The 25,010-nt window shown below is 38.4% G+C and overlaps 1 protein-coding gene across 2 annotated transcripts in view; it reads right to left on the bottom strand.

The window, feature by feature from the left end:
* Window positions 1-1,857: 1,857 nt before the first annotated feature.
* ASCC3 (activating signal cointegrator 1 complex subunit 3) overlaps window positions 1,858-25,010 on the bottom strand; it is a 330,464-nt gene continuing 307,311 nt past the window's right edge. For both annotated transcript variants that reach the window (XM_057737877.1, XM_057737879.1), the window contains 5 exons: window positions 11,185-11,336; window positions 9,376-9,523; window positions 5,854-6,063; window positions 2,746-2,921; window positions 1,858-2,650 (listed from right to left, as the gene is read on the bottom strand). In XM_057737877.1, coding sequence (XP_057593860.1) covers window positions 2,506-2,650; window positions 2,746-2,921; window positions 5,854-6,063; window positions 9,376-9,523; window positions 11,185-11,336 — 831 coding nt within the window. In that variant the 3' untranslated portion in view covers window positions 1,858-2,505. The remainder of the gene's footprint in view (window positions 2,651-2,745; window positions 2,922-5,853; window positions 6,064-9,375; window positions 9,524-11,184; window positions 11,337-25,010) is intronic.

Below are 25,010 nucleotides of genomic sequence, written 5' to 3'. Positions count from 1 at the left end.
CCTGTGTTAATGCTGTTCTACCTGGAAGGCTCTTCTTTCATCTCTGACCATCTTCATAACCATCTTTCAAAACTCAGCCTAAATGTCCCTTCATGATTTTTCCAAACATTTCACCGCTGCAATGACTTCCTTTTATTATAGTTATCTACATCTTCTTTTCATCACCAGGCCACCTTGTTTAAGAGGAAAGAGATGTTTTTGATTCATGTGGATATGAGTACTCAACATCATACCTAGAATGAATACCTGGCTAGCACTAGCATTATTTGGAGTCATATTCCAGGGGAATATGGAATGCAATATGGAATTAGAAATGCAATATGGAATTGCTCTGATTGTGTTGGCTCATGCCCTATATTATAGTACAAACTTAACACTAAAATTTTGGTTGAGTAATGAGTGAAGATAAAGTTGTAGACAAATAGCATTGGTCACTAATTGGAGTAAGATGAAATTTTCCACCCAAGCACACCTTGCCTTACTAGTGTTTTCTGCAGCTTATTGTGAACTAATGACTTTCATTTTTTTTAAAAAATAACTTTTAATGGTTTATTATTTATTTGCTTTTGGCTGCATTGGGTCTTCATTGCTGCATGTCAGGGCTACTTTTTGTTGTGCTGCACAGGCATCTCATTGCGGTGGCTTCTCTTGTTGTGGAGCACAGGCTCTAGGTGCGTGGGCTTTGGTAGTTGTGGCATGTGGGCTCAGTAGCAGTGGCGCACAGGCTTAGTTGCTCCATGGCATGTGGGATCTTCCTGGACCAGGGATCGAACCTGTGTCCCCTGCATTGGTAGGCGGATTCTTAACCACTGTGCCACCAGGGAAGCCCATGACTTTCGATTCTAAAATTTTAATTAGTCATGCCTTTTCTCTCAATGGATATAACAGAAATTCTTATTGCTCCCATGCCCTCTGCTGCACATCCAGTGAAGTAAATTTCCCATCTCCCCAAAGTTGCCTGCTCTCTTAAAAAAAAAAAAAAAAGGAATGATGCTGATGAACATGAAGACAATGGGCTGTTTCTCCTCAGGTTCCTGTATGGACTGGTAATCGTCTGTCTATACGTAATCTTCATTTTCTTTTAGTTTCACTAAAACAGTGCTTAGGTATGAATTATACTTTGGAAATAAACTGCTAAAGGAAAGGCAGAGAGAGACCTCTTTATATGAAGTAAACCTGAGAGACTGCAGCCCTTTAGATACCTCATGCCCACCGCACTCGTGTGTTCACAGTAGTTATTTAGATTTAATTTTGGGAAGTGAATGCCTGGTTCTCCCCATCCTACTTTTATTCCTCCTCCTTTTTTCTTTTTCTTTCTTTTCTTTTTTTTTGGTATGGGAAAGGGGATACTCACAAGCATTATGCTCCAGTTTCAGAAAAAGTTTTAAATACTAGTTCTAGTGATGGTTATACTGGAAAGTATTTTAAAATAATTCATCACAGGACCAGGAATAACTGAAATTACTTTGCAAAGATAGAATTTCATTTCACTAGAAAATGTATGTTATATGGACATGAAATCCAACAACTTTTTAGTTGGGAAAAAAGTATTTTTCCAAGATGGAAATTGTTTGGACATAGAGAAATTTCCTTTATTACAAGTGAAAACCTACCTGTAGGGGTTGGAAATGGTCTATGTTTGCCTCAGACCTGTCCCGAAGAGCACAGGGACAATGAATTGTACTATGTGGTCTGTATGAATTAGACTATACTTCTCTCCTGGTACAAATAAATAGAAAGAGAATGGAAGTGAAGTCTTGACAGAGAAGGAAATGAAAAGATGAACAGAGGAGTCACAGGGGCTTTAAGGGAAAGGAGGCAGAGGGAATAAGTGAGTCAGGCTGACCTGACGTGGCACTCTAAATATTTTATTTCCACCAGTTACAGTATCTACATTTTCTAAGATCAGTATATTCTGTTTTCTTTTAAATCATCCTTGGGCTCTGTAATGTAATTTTATATCATATATTATTAACATTTATGACAATAAGAAATTCTTGAAATTACTTCTATATGTGATCAAAGTATAAATTTTGTGAACAAAACACATGGATTGTCACTGTACAGATTTATCTTATATATTTTATGCTGCAGGGTTAGAAATCTGTTATAACAAATCTTAACACTGTCAACGCCCCATGTAGTTTTCCTTAAAAAAAGAGAAGCCAATATTTTTGTAAACAGTACACTGTGAAATGTAAAATTTGATAATTCCTAAATATCATCTCAATATACATAAACTGAAAGATTCTCCTACAGGCGTAGTCATTTTACATATCAAGAGACCCATGAAGACGACATCATAAAAGACAACATTTGTTAAAAGGCCCCCGCAGCTGACTTTGTGTTGCTGGAGTCAGAGCTGCAGCCACTGCCAATTTCCGCAGTGTCTTGAGGTTGGAAGTTGATTCCTCCAAGGCAAACATCAAGTAATTTGGCTTCGTCCAAATGACTGAACAGCCAGGCTTCTCAACCACTTCTTTCAAATGGATTGTTCAGGTCGGGTTACTTTACTTTGAGGTCAGTCAGGACATCAGAGATCTCGTCAGCCTGGGTGGAAATGCTGGCCGGTGTGACGTGGAGGTGGATGTCGTACTGCTGGTCCAGGCCAAGGTAGCAGTCGCTCATGAAATACAGTGTGTAAATGTACCTAAGATATAAAAAACGACCAAAAATGTAGCACCACTGTTCTCATCATAGTTGTGGTTAATTCGTTCGGAACTCTGGTGGTCAGACTCTGCTTACCTTCCGGGTACTTCAGGGGTATAAAAAGAGATGGAGACGACGTGATGGTTTCGGACATATCCCACTCTTTTCAAAGCGATAAGTTCTCTTTTATCTACTTCTCCTAATATCAAAAACCATCCTTCATCTTTTGATTTGGGAAATCGGGGGGTGACTGCATGGCTGTCTTGCTTTCCCTGTAAACAGAAGAAGGAAAGATAAAGCATTCATAATGGCTAGATTTTCTATACCACTTGGCTGTGGTTAACAAGCCACGTTGTCTTACATGGAGGCCATAAATCTAAGCATCTGGGATGCGTTTAATTTTCAGGTTTGGTGTGTTTGATATGCTATCATCTACCTTTTTTTAAGATTCTCAAAGTGCACTATAGCCACAGTACTTTGTGGCTATAACCATCAGGATTATTTGGCTCTGTTAGAACAGAAAGCCCTTGAATCTTTTTTTTTTAAAGGCCCTTGAATCTTTTTTTTTTTTTTTGGTGTGTGTGTCTTCTTTTTTATTTTTTATTTTTTTATTTACTGCTGGCTGCATTGGGTCTTCGTTGTTGCACATGGGCTTTCTCTAGTTGTGGTGAGTGGGAGCTACTCTTTATTGTGGTGCACAGGTTCCTCATTGCAGTGGCCTCTCTTGTTGCAGAGCACGGGCTTTTGGTACGTGGGCTTCTGTAGCTGTGGCACATGGGCTCAATAGTTGTGGCACCCGCGGCATGTGGGGTCTTCCTGGAGCAGGGATCGAACCTGTGTCCCCTGCATTGGCAGGCAGATTCTTAACCACTGCACCACCTAGGAAGTCCCAGGCCCTTGAATCTTGACATCAAAATAAATTCTCACACCATCCTTCTTCTTTTTTTTTAAAATAAATTTATTTATTTATTGGCTGCATTGGGTCTTCATTGCTGCACACAGGCTTTCTCTAGTTATGGTGAGTGGGGGTTACTCTTCCTTGTGGTGCACGGGCTTCTCATTGTGGTGGCTTCTCTTGTTGTGGAGCACAGGCTCTAGGCACATGGGCTCAGTAGTTGTGGCTTGAGGGCTCGAGAGCTTAGGCTCAGTAGTTGTGGCACATGGGCTTAGTTGCTCCGCAGCATGTGGGATCTTCCTGGACCAGGGATCGAATCCGTGTCCCCTGCATTGGCAGGCAGATTCTTAACCACTGTGCCACCAGGGAAGTCCCTCATACCATTCTTATAAATGAAATTAATACCCCATTTGCAGATGAACAAACTGAGATACAACCATATTAACCAAACCTTCCAAAGTCTTACTTACAAGAAACTGATACTTAGGGAAAAAAGTCAATCCAGGCTAGACTCTGGATCTTAAGATAATAAGCACTCTGTCATATAAACATCTTCCCCCACCACCCAAGAATAAAACTCACATGAAAAAGCACATATTCTAGTATGGTAATATTAAAAAGTCCTTTCTCTGAGGAATGGGAAATTGTAAGCCAAGCAATTTGTAAAATATATTAATTGCCACCATCCAAGATTAGATATCACCATAATGACAACACTTGAAGTCTTTATTTTAGATTGATTTTACAAAATCCAAGATTATTCTAGAGATTCCTTAAGACAATGAGTTTATGGTGTAAAATGTACTAATAATGACATGCTCTCAATCAGACTTCACTCAGTATTCTAGAGGGAGATGTTTCATTTAAGGCATTTTAAAAGAGAGGTCGGAGAGTAATGTATTTTTACATCACTTAGAAACAAAATTTAGAGTTTTTCTAGCATGATTAAATCTAATGTTTAAGCACTAACACTGTGGTAAAAAAAAAATCTTATTGTCAGAAATGTTTTACAAAGGTCTCAAAATCAAGTTCTCCCTCATTAGTGCTGTGAACCTTAGACATACTGCAGTACCCTGCTCATCCCAGCACTGGGATAAGTTGCTTGAGCATCTCTTTGTTGAGACTGTGAGCCCCCAAGGCTGGGGTACACTGTCTAGCTATTTGTGACGGGCCTCACTTCTGTCAGTGTGTCTGCAAGTGATAGATGCAAAGAGAACAGGGACTGCAATCAGAGAACTCTGTGCTCCCATCCTGCTCTCCTATTTTCTGCCTCTAGGACCTTGGTCAATTCCTAACCTCCCCAAGTTTCACTATTCTGTAAAAAGGCGAGTCACATCTCTTCACAGAGAAGCTGTGAAAAAAAAAATCTTTTTTTCTCATGATTTTATCTGTATGAGTATTACTTTTTTTTTTGGTAAGTTGGGATATATTAAGTCATCTAAAAATGCTCGTATTAAAGCCTCTGAAATGCCAGAGGCCAATCAGTTCATACTTACACTAATTGATTTTTAGAATTAGAAATCAAATGAGATGGGACTTAAAGGCACAGTTCTGAAAAGACATTGTAACAACAGAAAGTTACTGACCACTTTGCGTGTGAAAACAGGGGACAGCATTAATGAACTACAGCCTCAGTCCTGAGGGCTGGTTCTAGATATGGGAAAGCCTCTGACTCCACCGAGCTAAGGAGCAGGCAAATTCTTACTTTGATTATCGTGGTCTAAAAACCAATCTGCCCACATGTTCTGTACTAATAGTCTTAGAGGCTCCAATAATTATTTTTGGTGTCACAGGCAACAGAAAAGAGCACAGTAATTTAAAACAAAAATCCTGTAAATTTTTGGCCTGTATGAATGTTGACAAAGCTCTCTCACGTGCATTCTAAAGAAGGAAGCAGGCAGCTGTGGCAAGCGAGGCACAGAAAAGCTTGGCTAGTGTCTTCTTCATTTGGGGTGCTGGGTAAAAGTCTAGACTTTGAGATTCCTGTGGAGTCCTGAGATTCTGGTGCAGTCAGCCTGGAGCAGGGCCAAGGAATCTGCACTCTTAAAGGTTCTCAAGGACGTCCTGCTGAGTCTGGAGAACAGGACTCTTGGCCTTGTATTATTACATTACGTGGGTATTCTGGGGTTGAAAAATGGCACACGAGGAGAAGTGACTAATTTCAGAAGACTGACTCTTGCTGCTTAAGGCCAGTTGAGGAAGCGGGATTGGTGAAGGGCACGGACGCATTAGTAACATAACAGACACGTGTGCTGGCGCGTGCTGGGATCTGGTGTGAAGCATTGGAGCATGGAAACCAAACACTATACCTTGTGGAACCCAAGGCTGACTCTCTGCAAGCTGACTTGAAGCACATACTCCTGATCAGCGTGCAACCTGACCCATCTGTTGTCGCTGCGTCTGTCTGAAGCCACAGTTGTGACAGAGAGCTCGTCGTGTCCTGCCACTGAGTCATCCCACCAGCCTTTAACACTTAAGCCAACATCTATCACCGGCAAGTTAGATAAGAAATTCCACGCCTGAAGAAAAAAAGAAAGAAGAGATCATGAGTGATTAATTGAAATGTAGTGATCAACTAAGAAACAGTGAGCTGTTAAAAAACCAACCTCTTTGTTTTGAGATTAATTCTGGATTCAATGTAGTTGTGAGAAATGAAGCAGAAAGATCCTGTGTGCCATTTCCCCAGTTTCCCCCAAGGATAGCATTTTTCAAAACTAAAGTACAATATTAATACCAGGATATTAACAGTGATACAATCCACAGCTCCTATTCAGATTTCCTAGTTTTTCTTTTTTTTTCCCCTCTTCTCCTAGTTTTTCTTGTACTCATTTATTTGTGTGTAAAAATAGTTTGCTTTTAATCTTTGTAAAGTCCCTTTAAAAACAACTAAAAAATTATTAATCATTACCTAAACTTGTGACCCCTTTCTTGTAAATCCTTCTAGAGATTGAGTGGCTATTAACTACCCTAAAAAGTTTTAAAGTAATTGTTGAGCTGGTTAGTTTTAGAGGAGCATCTAGTCTAGCATTTATGTGACTTCTAAGGCAGAGAGCATTACTTCAGGATATAAAAGCAGCTCGAAAAAAATGTTGTGTTGCAGTTGTTGATGTCAGTCGGCATCATTCATTGACCATTTATTGCACAAAATGGGCTTTTTTTGGGTTCATATTTCAAATTATTCTGAAAGGAAAACAATTCTGTATGTTTGTATATCATAAGGAATGCTTTAAGTCTAGTGTTCTTTCTAGAAACAAATGTGTATTTTTTGGCATTATATTGAGAATATCAATTTCAATGACACATATTAAAGGGGCAGAAAATATTTTACCAATTTTATTCCTGCTCTTTTAATTGAAAATATTTGTGAGAAATCAAAATGCAAATAGTAAGGGCTTATCATTTTTGAATGAATGAATGGATTCCTAACTCTATGGAAAAGATGTAAAAAAATAAACCTAATATCCTCAGATAATTGTCATCTTTTTCTAACATTTATAATTATGTATAAAATATCATTATTGGTTAAGAAAACGTCTCTATATATTGGCTGTTTTATCTGTTGTTACCTTCTGTTAGTTTTTAAAAGCACATGAATACTTCAGTTTTAGTTTTCCTTTTATTTCTTTAATATATACTACAGGTTTCCTTATAGGTTTTGATTTCCTGTTTGCTAAGACTTTATTGCTGTTGAGTGCACCTAATTGAAATGAAGAAGCCCTGATGAATCAAACTATCCCTTAGGAATTCAAAAAATGTAAATCCAATGCAAATTTTCAATTCAACACCAATCCTATAACTTGTGAATCTGAAATTATGTTTGGAATAGATGTTGAAACAGTCAAGCCACAGAATGGTCTGCACTGTGCTTCAAGGTACAAATGATGGCTTATCCCCTGCTAGAAGCAAGAGTCGCCAAGTCTAGAAGTTGTACCACTGGATGTTCTAAGACTGGCCAGAGTGAAGACGCAAACACACCATTTTTGTAAAGCATTTAACTTCGTAAGGCAACACAAGTAACATTTACCACATGAAGCAAGACTTCATGTTTCTTTACTTGTCCCTTTAAATGAGTTACCAATATAATATTTTAATATTAGCAACTCGTTGGGATTTTATTTTACAAAGCCCCCAAAAGTCAGATCTGGCTTTTATGTATTTGTAATGTTTTTGCAGTACTTAATATTATTATTTTCAATCTTCAATATATATACATATATTTGTTGGGGGTGTGTGTATATATTTGTACACATATATATAAGCAAACCTACATACATACACACACACACAAGTATATAAAACATGAGCTGTTTTTAAAAAAATCGCTAAGACATTTCAACACCAGCCAAACATATTTATCTGAGGATTAATCTTCATCTATTGAATCAGGCAAGAGCACTGCCATGCATACAATTATTTAATTAGCAGCCAAATCCTCTGCCAGTCAGCAGCCGTTCCAGGCATACTGATGCGGTAGAAGATGCAAATCTCACAGTCGTACTGCTTTTTCTCATTACTACTGCAATTAGCACTTAAATTGATGCTTTAAACATACTAATTTCCGGAATAATTCAGGATTTGTATGTTACCTGGGATCGCCTCACTGCAGAGCCGACACCAGATTGCTCTGCAAATTGAAGCACTTTTGAGCCAAATAACCATCATCATATCAGACTGAGCCAATTTGCATTTGGTTTTAAAGATAACTGAATGGCAATTTATGCAAATAAATTAAGTAAGTTTACTTCTGAGTTCTCCCTGAACTAATTATAACAATGTTCTAATTTTTTATCACATCTAAAACTTGGCTTAAAATCGCTGTATGTTGTTAGAAATCTGTTGTTGCTAATAGCTTTGTTTTGATTTAAATATATTGTTTTTATTCATAATTTTGATGATAATTTAGTTAGAAAGGTAGGCACTTATGAATATTTAAGTAGTTTTTTGTGCCAATTTTGGGTTCAACAGAAATTGAACAATCAGACTTTCATGCCTGTTACACTTTTTCCAAGTCTTGCTCGAAAATAAGTTCCACTGGAAAAAAAAAAGTGACATGGTTTAGAAGTTTATTTATTTTAATGCCTAAATTTGCAAGTCAGTATGTTAATTATGTTATCAATCCTGAACATTTACTTTGACATATTTAGGGTAAAATTGCTTAAGAGTGAAAAGTCTATATATGCCAAATATTTCTGGCATTGTTTATTCATTTTTTTGGTCTTTCCAAAGAGTTTGGAGCAGTGACCTATGTTGTCTTTCACAACACAGATTTAGATTTATATCTAGGCTATAGGCTATATAAATGGTTTCTTTGAAGAATACTTTAGAATCTAGAAACAATAAAGTGATTAAAATGGGAGAGGGGTATAAAAAAGTAATTGCGGGAATTGCATGAAAATATAGCTAAGCATCAAAAGGAAACCAAACCAAACCAAACCAAACCACTGTGAAGAAGGGATTAGAAGGGTTCCTGGGCCCCGCGGCCCAGTGACGGGCCTTCCTCAGCCGGCTGAAGAGCGCTACACGGAGACAGCCTGCTGATAGTGCAGACGCTACCTCTGGTTACTGCCGCTGTCATTGCTTTTAATATCCGTTGAGCTCTTATTCTATGTCAGGAACTAGGTACAGCAGTTTACAGAATAACATCCTGCTTAATCTTCCCAATAACTTCGTGAGACAGGTACAATGTTTTATAATCACGGTTAGGAAATGGCAGATGGAATTTAAACCCAGGAGAGCCTGACTCTGAAAGCAGCACTCTGAGTTAGAAAACTCTTGGTATAACTTCCCAGACAGAGTGAGGGAGTGTCGAAACATGGAACTGATGGCCTTACCTGCTTCATTTTGGGGGCCGGCAGCTCCTTTTCTATCATGGAGCTGAATACATGCTCCTTCCCCCCACAGGCATGGAGCAGCTCAGGGAGGCACTCGATGGGGCCTTGGTACCCAGCACGTGGGCCCTTTACACCTGGGCTCCATTTCCTAAGAAACAATCAACACCAACCAAATAATTCTTTCACAGCACAAATGAGATCTTCTGACAAGGATGGTTTATATAATCAGAACAGTTTTAAAAATTAAAGTTACTAAATAACTTTTTAAAGGCCACTATTGTTAAGCTTCAAAATCAGCCAGCATTCTCTAAGACACCAATACAAGGCAGTTTCACTATCACAGCATAAAATGTGTAAGTCACGTGTGCGCTCAGCAGATAATTAGGGTTCACAGCCGGTTGGTGTCTTTCTACAGGAAGGCACTAATGTGTGCTAATGCTTTCATGTGGATAAAGTACTGAACTGGAGCCCTGATGTGTTTTTAATGGATGCAGGCAAATGTCTCTAATATAATTACTTGAATTAAAGTTTTCACTGTAAGATCATACAATTAAAAGTACATTTTGGGAATATTTGAGATTTATAGTATAAATAGTGCTGCATCACCAGGAATGGAGTCTACCTAAACCTATTTCCTGTTCATATAGCAAGATGAAAAATATCATTGAAATTAGACAAATATAGCACTTTTCTGGGTAACAACAAAGAATTAGATCAAATCTTCTAGGCCCCAACCAGCTTTGATAACAGACCTGTATGCTGTCGGGCTAGTACCCTTACGTATCTCCTTTACGGCGGAAACCCAACTCCCGTAACTTTTAATACCATATTGGAAGGGTTCCTGAAACTGAGCTGCAGACACATAAGGTATCTGCTTCCCTCCCCAGGCCACCTGCTACTGGTGTGGCCCACTCTCCAAATGTGCCTTTCAGTTACTAGGGACATCCTTTGGTGGGGACTTGAGCATGGAAACAACTGCCCTGGAACCCAGTATACGTCAGTCAAATGGAGGGACTTCCCTGAAGAGACCCCGTGTGCACCTGAGGTTCTGTTTGGCGTATGTCTCTAGATGCCTCAGGTGACTGCCACTCCTTGTCCAGCTGACGAGAGGGAGAGGGTGCATGATGGCAAGCCCAGCCAGACTGTTTTGCTTGTCTACATGACTGTGAACCAATATTTTGGCTGCAAAGTATCTCTCAACTGGGATGAGAGAAACATCTTCATTTGAACACTGCCAACCTTGCTTGTAGTATGTACTGTTCTTTCCTTTGCTAAAATATAGCCATGAACATAGGACTTAAGAGTTGAAAATTTTCATGATAATATAAACTCTTAAGCACAGGTTATATCTTGAGCTGCTAGTATATATAACTACTCAGTTTTGGACATTTTGCAGATACACAGTTTACTTTTGACAACAGACTTCTGGATCCCTTAAATCTGTCCTGCAGTAATAGAAATTGGTAATTTATTTTACTTAAGTTACAAAGTACTTTAATAGCATCTCTTAAAATGAAGCCAGATATTGTAAAGGAATAAACACAGTTAAAATGAAAATGCATTCGATGTTGCAAATGGAAGACAACTTAATAGCAGGTTAAAATGAACTGTGGTTCAGCTTGGGACCAATGATCCAATTTCAAGTGAGTACCCTATGTCACCAGGCTATATCTCCCTCTGGGAAACAGTGGCATTTTCACTGTAAAGAATCAATATTCTAGGCACCACATGAAATTCCAGTGACCATACAGGTAAAGGAAATACTTTTTTGAAATGAAAAAAACCCTATTACAGCGAAAACTAAAATACCTGAAAATGTGAAGATGCTGGGTTTCTATGTGTGGTATCGTAAGAAGAGAAGAGTCTTTCCACCACCGCCCCTGGATCACCATCTGCACCAGGCTGGTGATGTTCAGGGCAGTCAGCAGCCAGCCCTGGTGTGCAGCCACGTCCAGCATCGCCTGAACAGAGAGCACGCACGTCTTATAAGAATATCATGGCACCTGCCCCCCCCACCGGGGATCCGATGACAGCCTTCACAACCCCACCCCAAGCATCGCACCTCTAAATTACTATTAATTAAAATAGAAACAAAAAAACAAACCACAGTTGGATTGGAGGGAACACACTGAATCCCTCACAGCATTTATTGCACATTACTTTGTACAAAGGGCCAAATGTTTAACTTTAGGTCAGCAAAGATAGGCAGATGACACTGGCACCTAGTAATAAAACAAAGAGAGTGCACTTTGACAGCAAATACCTATATAATTCACTGTATCAAGAGCACTAGTTGCTGCGTTTAAAGAGTAAATCTCAGGTAGTCTTTTCCAAATTTAAAAGCAATAATGGTAAGGGGATAGGAAGTCTTGCCAAAAATTAATTTTCCCCAGAGAGCAGGCTAAAAGCAGAGCCCTGGTTTTCAATGAAAATACTATACCGCACACTAAAAGGGGGAAGGACCAGTGGTACACGTGGAATGATGAGAAGCTATTCATATTAGTCTATACATTTAATCCAATGTTTTATGGACAAACGGCTGCATTTGCTTAAGGCAAAACTAAACAGTGAAATCTTATTTAAACAAAAGAGAAGTTTACACAGGCAAAGCTATTTCAATTAAATTAGATTCTAGTGAATGCTGACTTAAAGACACAGAAGTTAATATCATGATCTGAGGCAGATACATATACAGTTTTAGGAGTGTACTCTCTTATTTTGGGAAATGAAGAGATGAAGGTAAAAATCAGATGTACCTCGTAAATGCCTAAAATGATACTTTACCATCTTACTGATGGTAAAATATTTATAAAATGCTGTACAATATCTACTGGTACATCTTTAGAAATGGCTCCTAAAGGTCTACTATTATGTTAGTAAAATTAATTTACCATGCTACTTAGTACTATTGAGTCAGACATATTTTCCTTCTACTTTTGAGCTTCCTATTCTGGGTTCTCTAATTTACAAAAAGGTAAAATTGTTTCAGCCAGACGTTTTTTAAACTATCTGTGGTCTTTTTATACACGTTACAGGGAACTGAATCTACATCTCTGGATATCATGGTTATTGCGATGGAATGGTCAACTGGTCTTTGTACATCATAAAGTCTGACGGTTGGTATAATAGATACATTTACATGTATGTATACATGTATGTGTGCATATGAAAGTGTGTATATGTATGAATGTATGTGTTTATAAATCCAGGGTAAATCTACTTCCAGTCTTCCTATTTCTCTGCACAGCTGATTAAAACACTTTGCCTTTGAAATATATAGGACAAGCTGGTCATGAGGAACACTACTCAGACAAAAATAAAAATATTAGTTCACAAGTCACAACTCTTGAATTCCGTAAGGGAAGAGAAATGAGTAATTATACCTAATGCAGTATCATGATGATGTCAGAAGTTGTAATGTGGAGTAACTATGGTGATTTTACTTGTGATTTTTACATTACAACTCGACTGGAAATAAATTCCAGACCAAAAGCTCACATACTAGAAGAGCTGGATGGATGGACCATATGTTTTTAACTTTGAAGTTTTCATGATGAAGTTGAAAGATTTCATAAAATTTATGAGAGTTCCCCACAGTCTTTCATTGTATGATCCAGATGTGAAAACGTAAAAAATCATGCAGTGATTGCTTACATGAAGTAAAAGAAAAAGCGTATCGTGAATTGAAAACTATTATTCATCTTGTTTTACTGTAGAGAAAAGGCAGGTGGGGAGACCAGGAATCCAGGACGAGAGAAGGTTGTGACTACCCGAATGTGCTGGACCAAGGGTTGCCACACAGCTCTGCCCAGCCCCTCCCCAGCGAGTCCTGTGTTCTCTGCCTGCTCCTGCCACTGCTACAGCACAGACCCTCACCCACTCTCACCTGCGATACTGTGAACACCCCTTTATCCTCACTCTCAGATAATTTTTCTTCAGTCCACAGTTTATATTGTTACCACAGTACATTTTTACAGAGGTAAAACGGATCCTGTCATTCTCTGCTTCGATTTCTTCAATGGCTCCACGCTGTGTAGAGGACAAAAGCTAATGCTTCTCTGCAGGTTCTCTTTTTACAAATCCTGCTCCCTCTACCCTGTCTACCTGGGAAATTCCTATTCATCCTTCAGGTCAAATGTTACTTCTTCCTGTGAAGGCTATTTGATGGACTGTAGGCACTTGTTTTCCTGTGTGTCTGCTGCTCTTGACACAGGCCACCACCATCCTACTGTGAATCTTTGTTTACACATGTGCCGCTCCTTGATGGCGAGATTCTGGAAGTAGTGTTTGGCACTGTAACCCTAGCACAGAGCACTCAAGAAATACTCATTTTATGAAAGAATATTGGTAAAAATCCAATTACAATAATTATAACAAACATTCTACCTAAGTTATTGCACATCTGCCAAAGGCAGCACAGTGTAGGAAAAAAATTACAAGCTTTGATGTCAGACATAGGTTTGAATCCAATTTTGTCCCATTTACTATATGTAAATTTGGGGAAATCACTTACCCCTATGATGCCAGACTGCTCACTGATAGAAGGGTGTTATATGTCTCTATAGGGGTGTGATGAGGGTAAAATGAGATGACATATTATGTAAGATATCTATTATACTGCCTGGAACAGTACAGATCTATAGGGTCTTAATATTAGATCTCAGTAAACAGGTACCTATTGTAATGTTCCTCTATGATGAGATGAAAAGAACACCCTAAAACAACCCATTCTTTTTAACAGGGACTTCCTTTGGACCTTTGGGGATTGATTTGTGCACTGAGCAGTACAGGGATTCAAGGAGCAGGGCATGTAAGGCTGGGAGCAAATGCATGGCATGGGCAGAACTGTGCATCAGCAAAGGTGAGCAAGAAAGTCAGGGGACGCACAGGCTAGAGACAGACCCTGCAGCTCAGGTCAAACTGAAGGACACAGGCCTGGTTCTCAGTTTGAGCGGACAAGTCCATGTCACCATGCAGGTACATACCTGAAGGGGCTAAGGCCAAGGGATGGTCCAGGTAAATGGGTTTAGGGGTCTGACAGGTCTCCCTGACATACTTCTGCATGACTGAGCCTAGGATGGACTCCCTGCGTTTCACTATCTTTTACAGCAGTCTTCCTGGTAGATAAAAACTAATAGGTGGGATAGTATGGTACTGGCACAAAAACAGACACATAGATCAATGCAGCAGGATAGAGGACTCAGAAATAAATCCATGCATTTATGGTCAATCAATGACAAAGGAGGCAAGACAATATGGAGAAAAGACAGTCTCTTCAATAGGTGGTGCTGGGAAAACTGGACAGCTACATGTAAAAGAGTGAAATTAGAACATTCTCTAACACCATATACAAAAATAAACTCAAAATGGATTAAAGACCTAAATGTAAGACTGGATATTATAAAACTCCTAGAGAAAAACACTGGCAGAACACTTTGACATAAATTGCAGCAATATTTTTTTTGATCCATCTCCTAAAGGAAATGAAAGAAAAAATAAACAAATGGGAGCTAATTAAACTTAAAAGCTTTTGCACAGCAAAGGAAAACATTGACAAAATGAAAAGACAAGCTACTGAATGGGAGAAGATATTTGGAAATGATATGACCAATAAGGGGTTAATATCCAACATATATAGACAGCTCATACAACTCAATGTCAAAAAAAGAAACAACCAATTAAAAAATGGTCAGAAGAACTGAGTGGATATTTTTCCAAAAAGGAAATGCAGATGGCCAACAGGCACATGAGAAGATGATCAAGATCTCTAATTATCAGGGAAATGCAAATCAAAGTCACAAAGAGGTTATCACCTCAGACCAGTCAAAATGGCTATCATCAAAAAGACCACAAACAACAAATCTTGGTGAGTACGTGGAGTAAAGGGAACTCTTGTGCACTGTTGGTGAGACTGTAAATTGGTGCAGCCACTGTGGAAAACAGTATGGCGGTTCCTCAAAAAACGGAAAATAGAACTACCATATGATCCTGCAATCCAACTCCTGGGTATATATCCAAAGAGAATGAAAACAGTAATTTGAAAGACACATGCACCCCAATGTTCATAGCAGCATTATTTACAACTGCCAAGATATAGAAGCAACCTAAGTGTCCACCAACAGATGAATAGATAAGGAAGATGTGGTGTATATATACACAATAGAATACTACTCAGCCATAAAAAAGAATGAAATTGTGCTATTTGCAGCAACATGGATGGATTTGCAGGGCATTATGCTAAGTAAAATAGGTCAGAGAAAGACAAATACTGCATGATATCACTTATATGTAGAATCTAGAAAATACAACAAAATAGTGAATAAAACAAAAAAGAAGCAGACTCACATTTATAGAGAACAAACCAGTGGTTACCAGGGTGGGGGGTGGGGGGGAATACAGGGGTGGGAGAGTGGATGGTACGAACTACCGGATGTGAGACAGGCCACAAGAATGTGCTGTACAACATGGGGACTACAGACAATATTTTGTGATAACTGTACATGCAGTGTAACCTTTAACAATTGCATTAAAAAAAAAAAAGGACTAATATGTGTATGCTCCTCCCTAGAGCGGGGCTGGCTTTGGTAGCAGCTGGAGATTGTGTCTCAGTTCCCCCAAGACACCTCAAAGTCCCTTATAGAGATCTAATACTCAAACAGCAAAGGCTGCTTTAGTACATTGAGGAGAAAAAACTCTGGACATTCTTCCAGCTTAGCATTAACTTTAGGCAAGTGTTGAATCCCCCTTTAGCTCTTACCCATCTTCTACTGGGCATGCTACCTATCAGGCAAAGCTAGGATGATTCTAAGTCTAGGGGAGAAAAGTGGGTGGGGGCGGACTCCATGCATGGGGCTTTCTCCATCCACTTCAGCTGACTGCTGACTCAGAATTCTCTGTCATTTCCAGCTGTGACAGAGTGGAACAAGATTCCTAGCAGTGCATTCATTTATAAAATTACACTATAATTAAAACTTTATCATAATCTACAGAAACTGTGGGGTTGTCATTTATGTACAGGAAAGCAGATAAAGAGGTTGGTTTTGAACTCATTTTAAGTGAGGTGCCACTGCGAAGCCAGGTGAGAAGCCCAGGTGTAGATGAGCTCTGGAGAGAGAGTATAGGCTACGGATGTGGACTCAGAAATCCTGGGCACATGGTGGGCAGCCAGAATAGTTAAAATGAACATCTCTGGGGCAGAGGTGAGGCTAGCAGAGTGGAGATAAGATCAGAAAATACAGGAAGGAACAAAGGGGTAAGCGTGTCTAAGGGACTCTCAAGGGCACGACTGAAATAACTGATTACCGTGGTCATTTGTGAAGCATGTACTATTTGTTGAATACTCTGATAATCATTTTATGAAAGTTATTAAATTAAAACCCATTTTACAGACGGAAGACATTGTAGCTGAGAGGGAAAGAAACATACCCAAAGCTGCATAGCTCTGGTAAATGAGTATGGTGGGATTCAAATTCTGGGGAGCTTGATTCCAAAGTGCATGCTTTTAATCAGTAGGATACTGGCTATAAACCTCAGGATGAGAGGAAAGTGTGCGGAATTCCAACAGGTCCTGGATTAGAATAGAAGATTCCTTAATGAACGTGCTATGAGATAAAATGAGACTGAGAAAGTTTCTCGACGAGACAATGTCTAAAGCAAACAATAAGTCTGGATGGAGTATAAACAGATGTATAAATCATGAATACTTGATACTGGTTTGAAGATGGTGTGGTATACTAGAAAGAGGTCTTGCCTCAGAGTTTAGAGGTTTGTGCCTTTAAATTAACTGTAAGACCTGAGGCAAATGACTTAATCAGTGATATTTGTTTTTCTCATCTAAAAAATTTTAAAAACCAAGGAGTTTGATTAGTCTTGTGTCTATCTTCTGTAAGCTTTAAACTTCCATCAATATAATGACAATATACTCACATTGTATTGTTGCTTGTTTTTATAAAGCTCACTTTCTATCTTTCCAGATGGACTGTAACACCCTTGGAGTTATAAGCAGGAAACCCTAAGTCAAAAAGGAAGACAGCCTACAGTAGGCACAGAATAAGATGCAGAAAGAATAGATCATCTTGGGATCAGAAGATGAGGTTTCTGCTGCTGGGATATGTGTGCAAGGGCCTCCCAGAGAAGAGAGGCTTCAGCGGGTCACTGAAACCTCACACACACAGTCACTGGAGAGAGAGAAGCTCTGAAGGAAGAGAAGGAAATTGACAGCACTCATATCACAGGGTCTCAGTCACCTCTGTGAACTGGAGGTGATGACTCACTGGCAGAAAGTACTGTAAAGGAGCAAGAAAAGGTTTGGAATAAGTACTGGGGAGAATTAATGATGTGAATAAAAACTAAAGCACTGGTGAGTGTCAACAGCATGACTTTGAAACAATAATTATAGAAATTATTAGAAACAATTAGGAATTGTAGAAATAATTAGCAATTTTTGTGATCATTTCTGACAATAATGAGTAGGATTAATTTCAGTGTGAAAGCAGAGAATTCGGATGTTGAGATCTTAGGCTACTGGTGACATCACTGTTGAAATGGACAACTCTAGGGCCAATGCTGTTTGGGTGACAAGTAAAGTCATGGGGACTGAGGACTGACCAAGGGACCAGGAAGGGGAGGAGAGATGCCTAGCTGATGAGTAACAGAAATGTTCAGTCAAGCTGATGGGTAAAGAAACTGAGGTCAGAGAGGAGTCAGAGAGTGATACCATGGAGGTGGTGGCAAAAGTGGTGTGGATATAGTAATTATTAGAGCAGAGGGTTTGGGATGCATGTGATTACAGTGTTGAACAGGTCACCTGCTGAAGCCACTCTGGTGACCGCAGGAGCTGGAATGGAGCGGAAGCCTATGAACTGATGTTTGAGGGAGGTGGGGAAAGAGATTCAGACTTTGGAACACAGTTGAAAAAGAAATCTTACAGACACTGAAAGTAAAACATACACAGATAAAAGAAGGAGGGATCTGAGAAGAAAGACGTGGATGGAGAGCTCTGAGGAGGCAGACTTTGATTATTGGAGAAACAAGAAGAATAAGCCAGCGGAGGAATTTCAAAGGGAATGTAGAAATGGGGTGGTGTGGGTGTCTGCCTACATCTGACTGAGAGCAACAGAGGGAAGGAAAGATGGGTGAGGAGAGGAGAGGCAAAAACAAAGAGGGGTACACATACTATACCCATTGCAGACCACATCCTCACGTGGGACTCACAGGGAAAACTCAACAACTTGGCTTTGTGCAAAGGTAAAACCCTCATCCCCACAATCACAAAGAACCAGAGTTTAGAGAATGGACACTCTCTACAAGAAAATTTTTTAGGCTGTAAGGGCCCTGAAGCCAATGGTATGCTCTTTGACTTGAATACACCTCATGTCCTCAACACTTATTTTGAACTGATTTCAAGAATTCCCTAAGCATATCAAGCTTGGTCTTGGCATTTAAATTCAACCACATTTCATAGTGATGTTAACTATTTCTGTAAAGGATAGATTTATCCAAATCTACAGATACTTTTCTTCTTTTCCTGCTACTATAGATTATACTTAAAAATACAGGCTTGACAACATATCTGTGTTTTGTATCAAATAAAGTACACTTCAATTATTGTGAAAATTAGTGAATTATACAGTCAAACTTGTACGGACAGTATGTACATGCAGTGTGATGAAAATATCTGTAGTATGCAGACTATAAAACACTTGTGCATAGCTCTTAACAATACCAAGTATGAGGCAGACATTAGTACTGTCTGCTTTTCACAGATGGGAAAACTGAAGCTCACATATGCCCAGAGACTGTAATCACAATGCTGAAAAGTGATGACTGGATCTTGGTTTTCTAATTTCATTTCTGCTGCTCATCACACTATATTCCACAACCTCTGGGTGATTTACATGTTCCCTGTCCTATTTCAAGAAGGATCTAAAGCAGTTTACGTGTATATCTATCCTTTTCCCCCTACCTAATAGGAAAATGCAGACTCCAACAAAATTATTATGCATTTAGTTGATTACTGTCTCTGCACAAATTGTGTCAGTGGGATTTTTGAAAACCTAAAATTTCAAAATAAATGTTAATCTCCCACTTGGTTATAACTACATCTTAATATTTGATATGTAGGCATTAAATATTTTATGAAACACAATTGAATTCTGGGTTTAAATAATCCAAGGATAAAACTGGAACTTCAAGTACTGTGACTGAATTAAGTCAACTTCATTGCAAGGAAATAGCATCACTGACTTAGGTCACTAAAAGAAAACTATCATTTTCAATGTACATCAAGAGGTATGTTAACAGGTGCATAATAAGATGTAGCTCTAAGATCTATTGTTAAAAACTTTCTAAACTACAGTTTGCAAAGTCTGTGAATTTAGTCCTTGGTGTCTTCCAGCTGTGGCTGCAGGGTGACCATATGGAGCAGACAGAGATGCTCCAGCCTCTCCACTCCCGCTCAGCATTCTGATGACCTGCATCCTCTCTTCTTCCTCCCTTTATCCTTTCTCCTCTTCCTCTCATCTAGTGAAAGTGTAAGAAGTGCAAAAACCACATGAAAATAAGGTCGTGACAAAGGTTGAAATGGCTAGAAAATTGTTACTACATTTGTTCAAATTAAATGACGTGAACATCATACGTGGTCAGAGTTGATGAGAAAGACTTATTTAGCCTAGAATGAGAAAAAAATATTTTCATTACTTTGTAGAAACCAAGGTGTTGCAACTAAGCCTGTGCACCACAACTACTAAGCCTGCGCTCTAGAGCCCAAGAGCCACAACTACTTAGCCCATGTGCCATAACTACTGAAGCATGCACTCTTAGAGCCTGTGCTCTGCAACAAGAGAAACCCCTGCTCGCCACAACTAGAGAAAGCCTGTGTGCAGCAACGAAGACCCAATGCAGCCAAAAATAAATACAAAAGTAAAAAAAAAAAAAAAAAAAGAACCCAAATTGTTATTTATGGAATACCATGAGAATGCAAAGTGCTACAGAAAGATCAGGGAGCCTAAGGAGACATGACAACTGAATGTAATGTGGTGTCCTTAATGGAATCCTAGAATAGAGAAAGGACATTAAGTAACCTAAAGAATTCTGAGCATGTACGGACTTCAGTTAATCACAATATATCAATAAAGGTTCATTAATTGTGACAAATGTACCATATTGACGTGAGATGTTAATTACAGGGGAAAACTGTAATATAAGTGTGGGATATGCAGGAAATCTCTGTACTATCTTTGTTCTGTAAGTCTAAAACTATTCTAAAATACAAAGTTTATTTGAAAAAGAAACTATGGAAATTCATCCTAGGCAGCCTGTTAAAACATTAGTTGTTAGACATCTGCTAGAAAATGCACTATTTAGTTCAAGAGCTCCCAGAAGTTTTACAATGATGGGAAAACCTGAAAAAAGCTTTCTTGACAGAAAGGCACACTCTTTTAAAGGTTCAGGTCAGTTGCAAGTAATGATACAATATTTTGTCAATAATTAAAATGCTATAAGTACATTTACAAGAATCTTGTTCAATAGCAACAGTTGTTCACAGTAACTTTCTCCTGAACTTTTACCCCCAGAAGGTTAGCATTCAGGAAGCTCAGCTGCTGTCTAACAAACTTAATTAATCAAAAAGTCATTTCCGAGCTGTAACTATGAGTAAAAGCGCTTCAAGTGCGCTAGCAAGCCTACAAGTTAATCAAAATGCTAATGCAGTACAAATTAAAGTTGTGATTAACATTTCACAGTAGCTGCTTAAGTGAATTGATCACACAAATGGGTTAAGCATTACTCATTTCCTACAGCCCCAACCGGGAAAAGGGTTGTTATGTGGGTAGGAGGAGAAGAGCTGGGGGTAGAAGGATCCTTCACAATAGCATCATATCATCAATAAACTGGCACCAAATTGTCATACAAAAGCTTACAGGTAGAGTCACCCAAGGGGAAACAGCCTTCCAAATTATATTATAGTCCTTGAAGGGAGATTGCCTGTAAATCCACAAGAGTAAGTGAAGGTGTTTTACACCTCAAAATCCACACATTTGTGTTAGTTTTGGAAATGCTAAATGCATTAGCTCTGTGTTGCGTCTGTAGTGGAGAATGGTGCTTTGTTTTAGGTGGCGTTTTGCGTGCTCTGTTGTGGAGGTGAAATGTAACTTTGATACAGCATAAAGTAAGCACTAGCTGGATGAGGATTCTGCACCACAGTGTGGATCTCTGCATCTGGAAGAATAACCACTCAGGATTAAGCTCATTTAGAATTATTTGTTTTGAAATAGACATCCATTAATAAAGCCTCATCAGGCTTCTATGGCAAGATAGGAGCTCCTGGCAGTCTTGCCAGGAAAGCAGCCTGAATTAGACTTCCCCCTCTCTATATCTGATAAGGTCATATGAATGTTTACAACAAACAGACTACAATTGTTGGTAGACAATTCAGATTTGGCAGATACTTTTCAAAACATTGTGAGAATCCACACACAATAAATCTCCCTTTTCAATCCTCTCCTAAGAAAGAACTGGAAAGGAAAAAGTGAAATATTTATTCATTCCATTCACCCATGATATATTGAGATCTACTATGTGCCAAGAATTATGCCCAAGTCACCTTAACAGTCAGTGACATTATAAATAGTTATTGATAAGGTTCCAGCATATTTTGGATATGATACAAAATCCTCCAAATGTATGCTCATAGTATTAATATTCCTTGAAACATACCCATAAAAATATAAAAGATATATTTAAAACTTAATAGTGTAATTTTCACCTTAGGATCCTTTAAAGACTTGAGTTGCAGAAATTAACTCCTTAAATTATAGATTACTAAATATGTATAATCCAATTTTGGAAGCCTAAAAATTATTTACTTATCATCTATCTATCTTTTTCACAAAATGATCTAAAGAAGCTTTCTGAAGCCTATTGTGCTGTACTGTCCACTTAAAGATAAGCTTTTCATTTGACCTAATCATAATAATTATAAGCATTTAGAAAAAGTGAAAGGATTTTACTAAGAATATAGAGGAGATTTTGTCTGCCACTTGCTACATCAAAACATTTCTCACAAGTACTGGATTAAGGATTTGACCAAATACTTCCTTTGTTAAGCTAGGTAACACCTGGACTATTTCACTGCTAAGTGTATTTGACTCTATGGTTCTAGAACTTGTTCACTTAATTGACACTGACATTCTTCAATAAATTTACAGCCCACTGAGCCTGTGCTTAGTGCATCCACAGGTAAATACTCCTCAAAGGTTATGTTAGCCCTACTCCATGGCAGTTCTACCTCCTGGTATCAAATATTTCTAGCTTTTTAATCTACTACAAATGGGGATTATTTGTTAATGGAAATATAGCCCCAGCTATAGTCATAGGATCTCTCAGTTAAAATAATCACGTCAATAAAAAATATTCATATCATTGTATCTTCTTTTGCTTCCATTATCCTATTCTTTTCTATTCTCAGGCTCTAATATATGCATACATTCATATCTTAAGTTTATTAATTAAAATACTTTAAAAATAGATTGAAAATGCAATGTGCTTTCAGAATAGCTGTGGGTTATAGAAAAAATATGATACCAGTTATTTGAAATGTAATACCCTTTAAGTTTATCAGAAACTGTTACAGAGATAAAGAGGTCAAGTTACTGTTTTGAAGTCTGGGCTAAATAACAACCCTGCCAATATACTTTTAGGGATTAGGTTCTGCAGATTTAAGAAGGTTTTCTGAATAGAGGAAAGCATACCAATTCACATATTTCTCCCCTTTCTCTATTTATGCAGTTCATTAAAGTTATTTTTTGACAGGCACCTTTTGTGACAATTGATAGATCCTATTAGAACATGATAATGTTAATTTGACTGGTATATGAGTTACATATTATCTTATGTGAAAGAGAAGAAAGGCTAGAAACTTAGTCGTTCAAGAAAACTTGGGCATTAAAGAAAAGGATGTAAAACGACAGCTCCTATATGAAAGTTAGATGTAAGGATTTATAAAGCAATGGAAACTTAGAACATAGCTCCTTAAAGGTCTTCCTTTCAGGCACTGAATCACCTAAATTATTTTCAAAGCTAGTCTCCTGGTTTACTTTATCCAACTTCCATCAGTGCAGCGGAACATGAATTCAATCTATATACACATGTGCCTTGGTGTACAGAATACAGAACTTCAACTCTCCCTCGATAGTAAAGAGGAGATGTCTGTCATCTTTGGGGGGGAACTGGTAGTGCTGTATTTTGGGACGAGGAATCTCTGATTTTGCCCATGGTTACTAGACATTTGAAGTTTTTCAAAAACGACTGGGGGGATGGACAAAAGCTGCCTCTAGGGGAGCCCCGTTAGTGGTGGTGGTGGTGACCCAGTGAAAGAAGCCAAGAATCCAACCTAAGCAGAGAAGACAAGCCTTGAAGAATAAAAGAGGAACATAAAATGTGTGTATGTGTGTTGTAATAGTCATTACAGTGCGCAGCACTATTTATTATAGGAGTATCCTGTAATTATTACGGCATTCCTCTTTATTCCTGTGGTTGTATTAGCAATCTGATCTTTCCCCCATTATTTCCAATTATTGCCATTCTAGAGCAGAATCTGAGGAAGTAAATGGCTAATTCATTGGGCTACCCAGCATGATATAAAAACCTTGAGAAGGGTCATAAGCAGTTGAAACAAAACTAGTAAACAACGTATCAACTGGACATCATAGAGTGATATAATAAAGCAATTACTAATATCAGTCATATTACCAAGCCTCTCTTAGAAACTGGTTACAGTAATTAAGGCAGACTGTTGAAAGGGAACTAGAATGATTAAAGGGAGGTGACGCGTATACACTGAAAAGAAGGGATGGATTAAAAAATATTATTCATGTTCTAGTAGGAATTCTTAGTCTAAAAAAAAAAAAAGTAGGAATTACTGTGAAGTTCTCACATTTTAAAACAAGTCCTGACTAGACTGTGAGTACAATTCTTAGATCCATCTTTATAGGACAAAGGGAACCCAGTAAAATAAACTTTTATTCTATATCCAACCAATGCTGAAAACTGTTTTTCTTTCTAATACGATCTTGGGGAAAGTTATTTAGTCTTCATGTGTAAAGTGAGGATAATAATTGAACTATTACAGCAAATGAGTCCATGCAATGCAAAGTAGAACAGAGCCTGGTACAAAGAAAATCCTCAGTAAGTGTTCACCAGCACCACTGTTAATGATGGCCTGCCTTAGGGACTGTCATTAAACAGCAAGTTTTTGGTGTGGGGTGCAGGGATGGTATGCAGTTCTCCAAATATTCTGGTTGAATTTGGTATTTAGCATACCTGAATTCCAATTTCAACCTGGAGGCATAGGTTTCCAGAGATCTTTCTAATCAGTCTACACTGTCATATTTCTGTGTGTGTATGTACTCATTTCACGAGATGTATCTGGTAGTCTTTAAGAGTATTACTACTAAAGTCCCTTAAAATAAATCTTAAAATGCACACAGATATTTTGATCTATTAAACTTAGGCTGCAGGATAGACAGCATTAGCTGAAGGGTAAATATGGCCTCTACTATCTGAAAACAACTTTCCCAAATTAACCCAGCAAACTGGCAGCACAATTACACTTTGAATCACACAACCCTTTGGTCCTC

This window comes from Hippopotamus amphibius, chromosome 6, assembly GCF_030028045.1.
Source record: "Hippopotamus amphibius kiboko isolate mHipAmp2 chromosome 6, mHipAmp2.hap2, whole genome shotgun sequence".
In the NCBI taxonomy this organism is placed as follows: domain Eukaryota; kingdom Metazoa; phylum Chordata; class Mammalia; order Artiodactyla; family Hippopotamidae; genus Hippopotamus; species Hippopotamus amphibius.
This window is presented reverse-complemented; position numbering and strand designations above follow the sequence as displayed.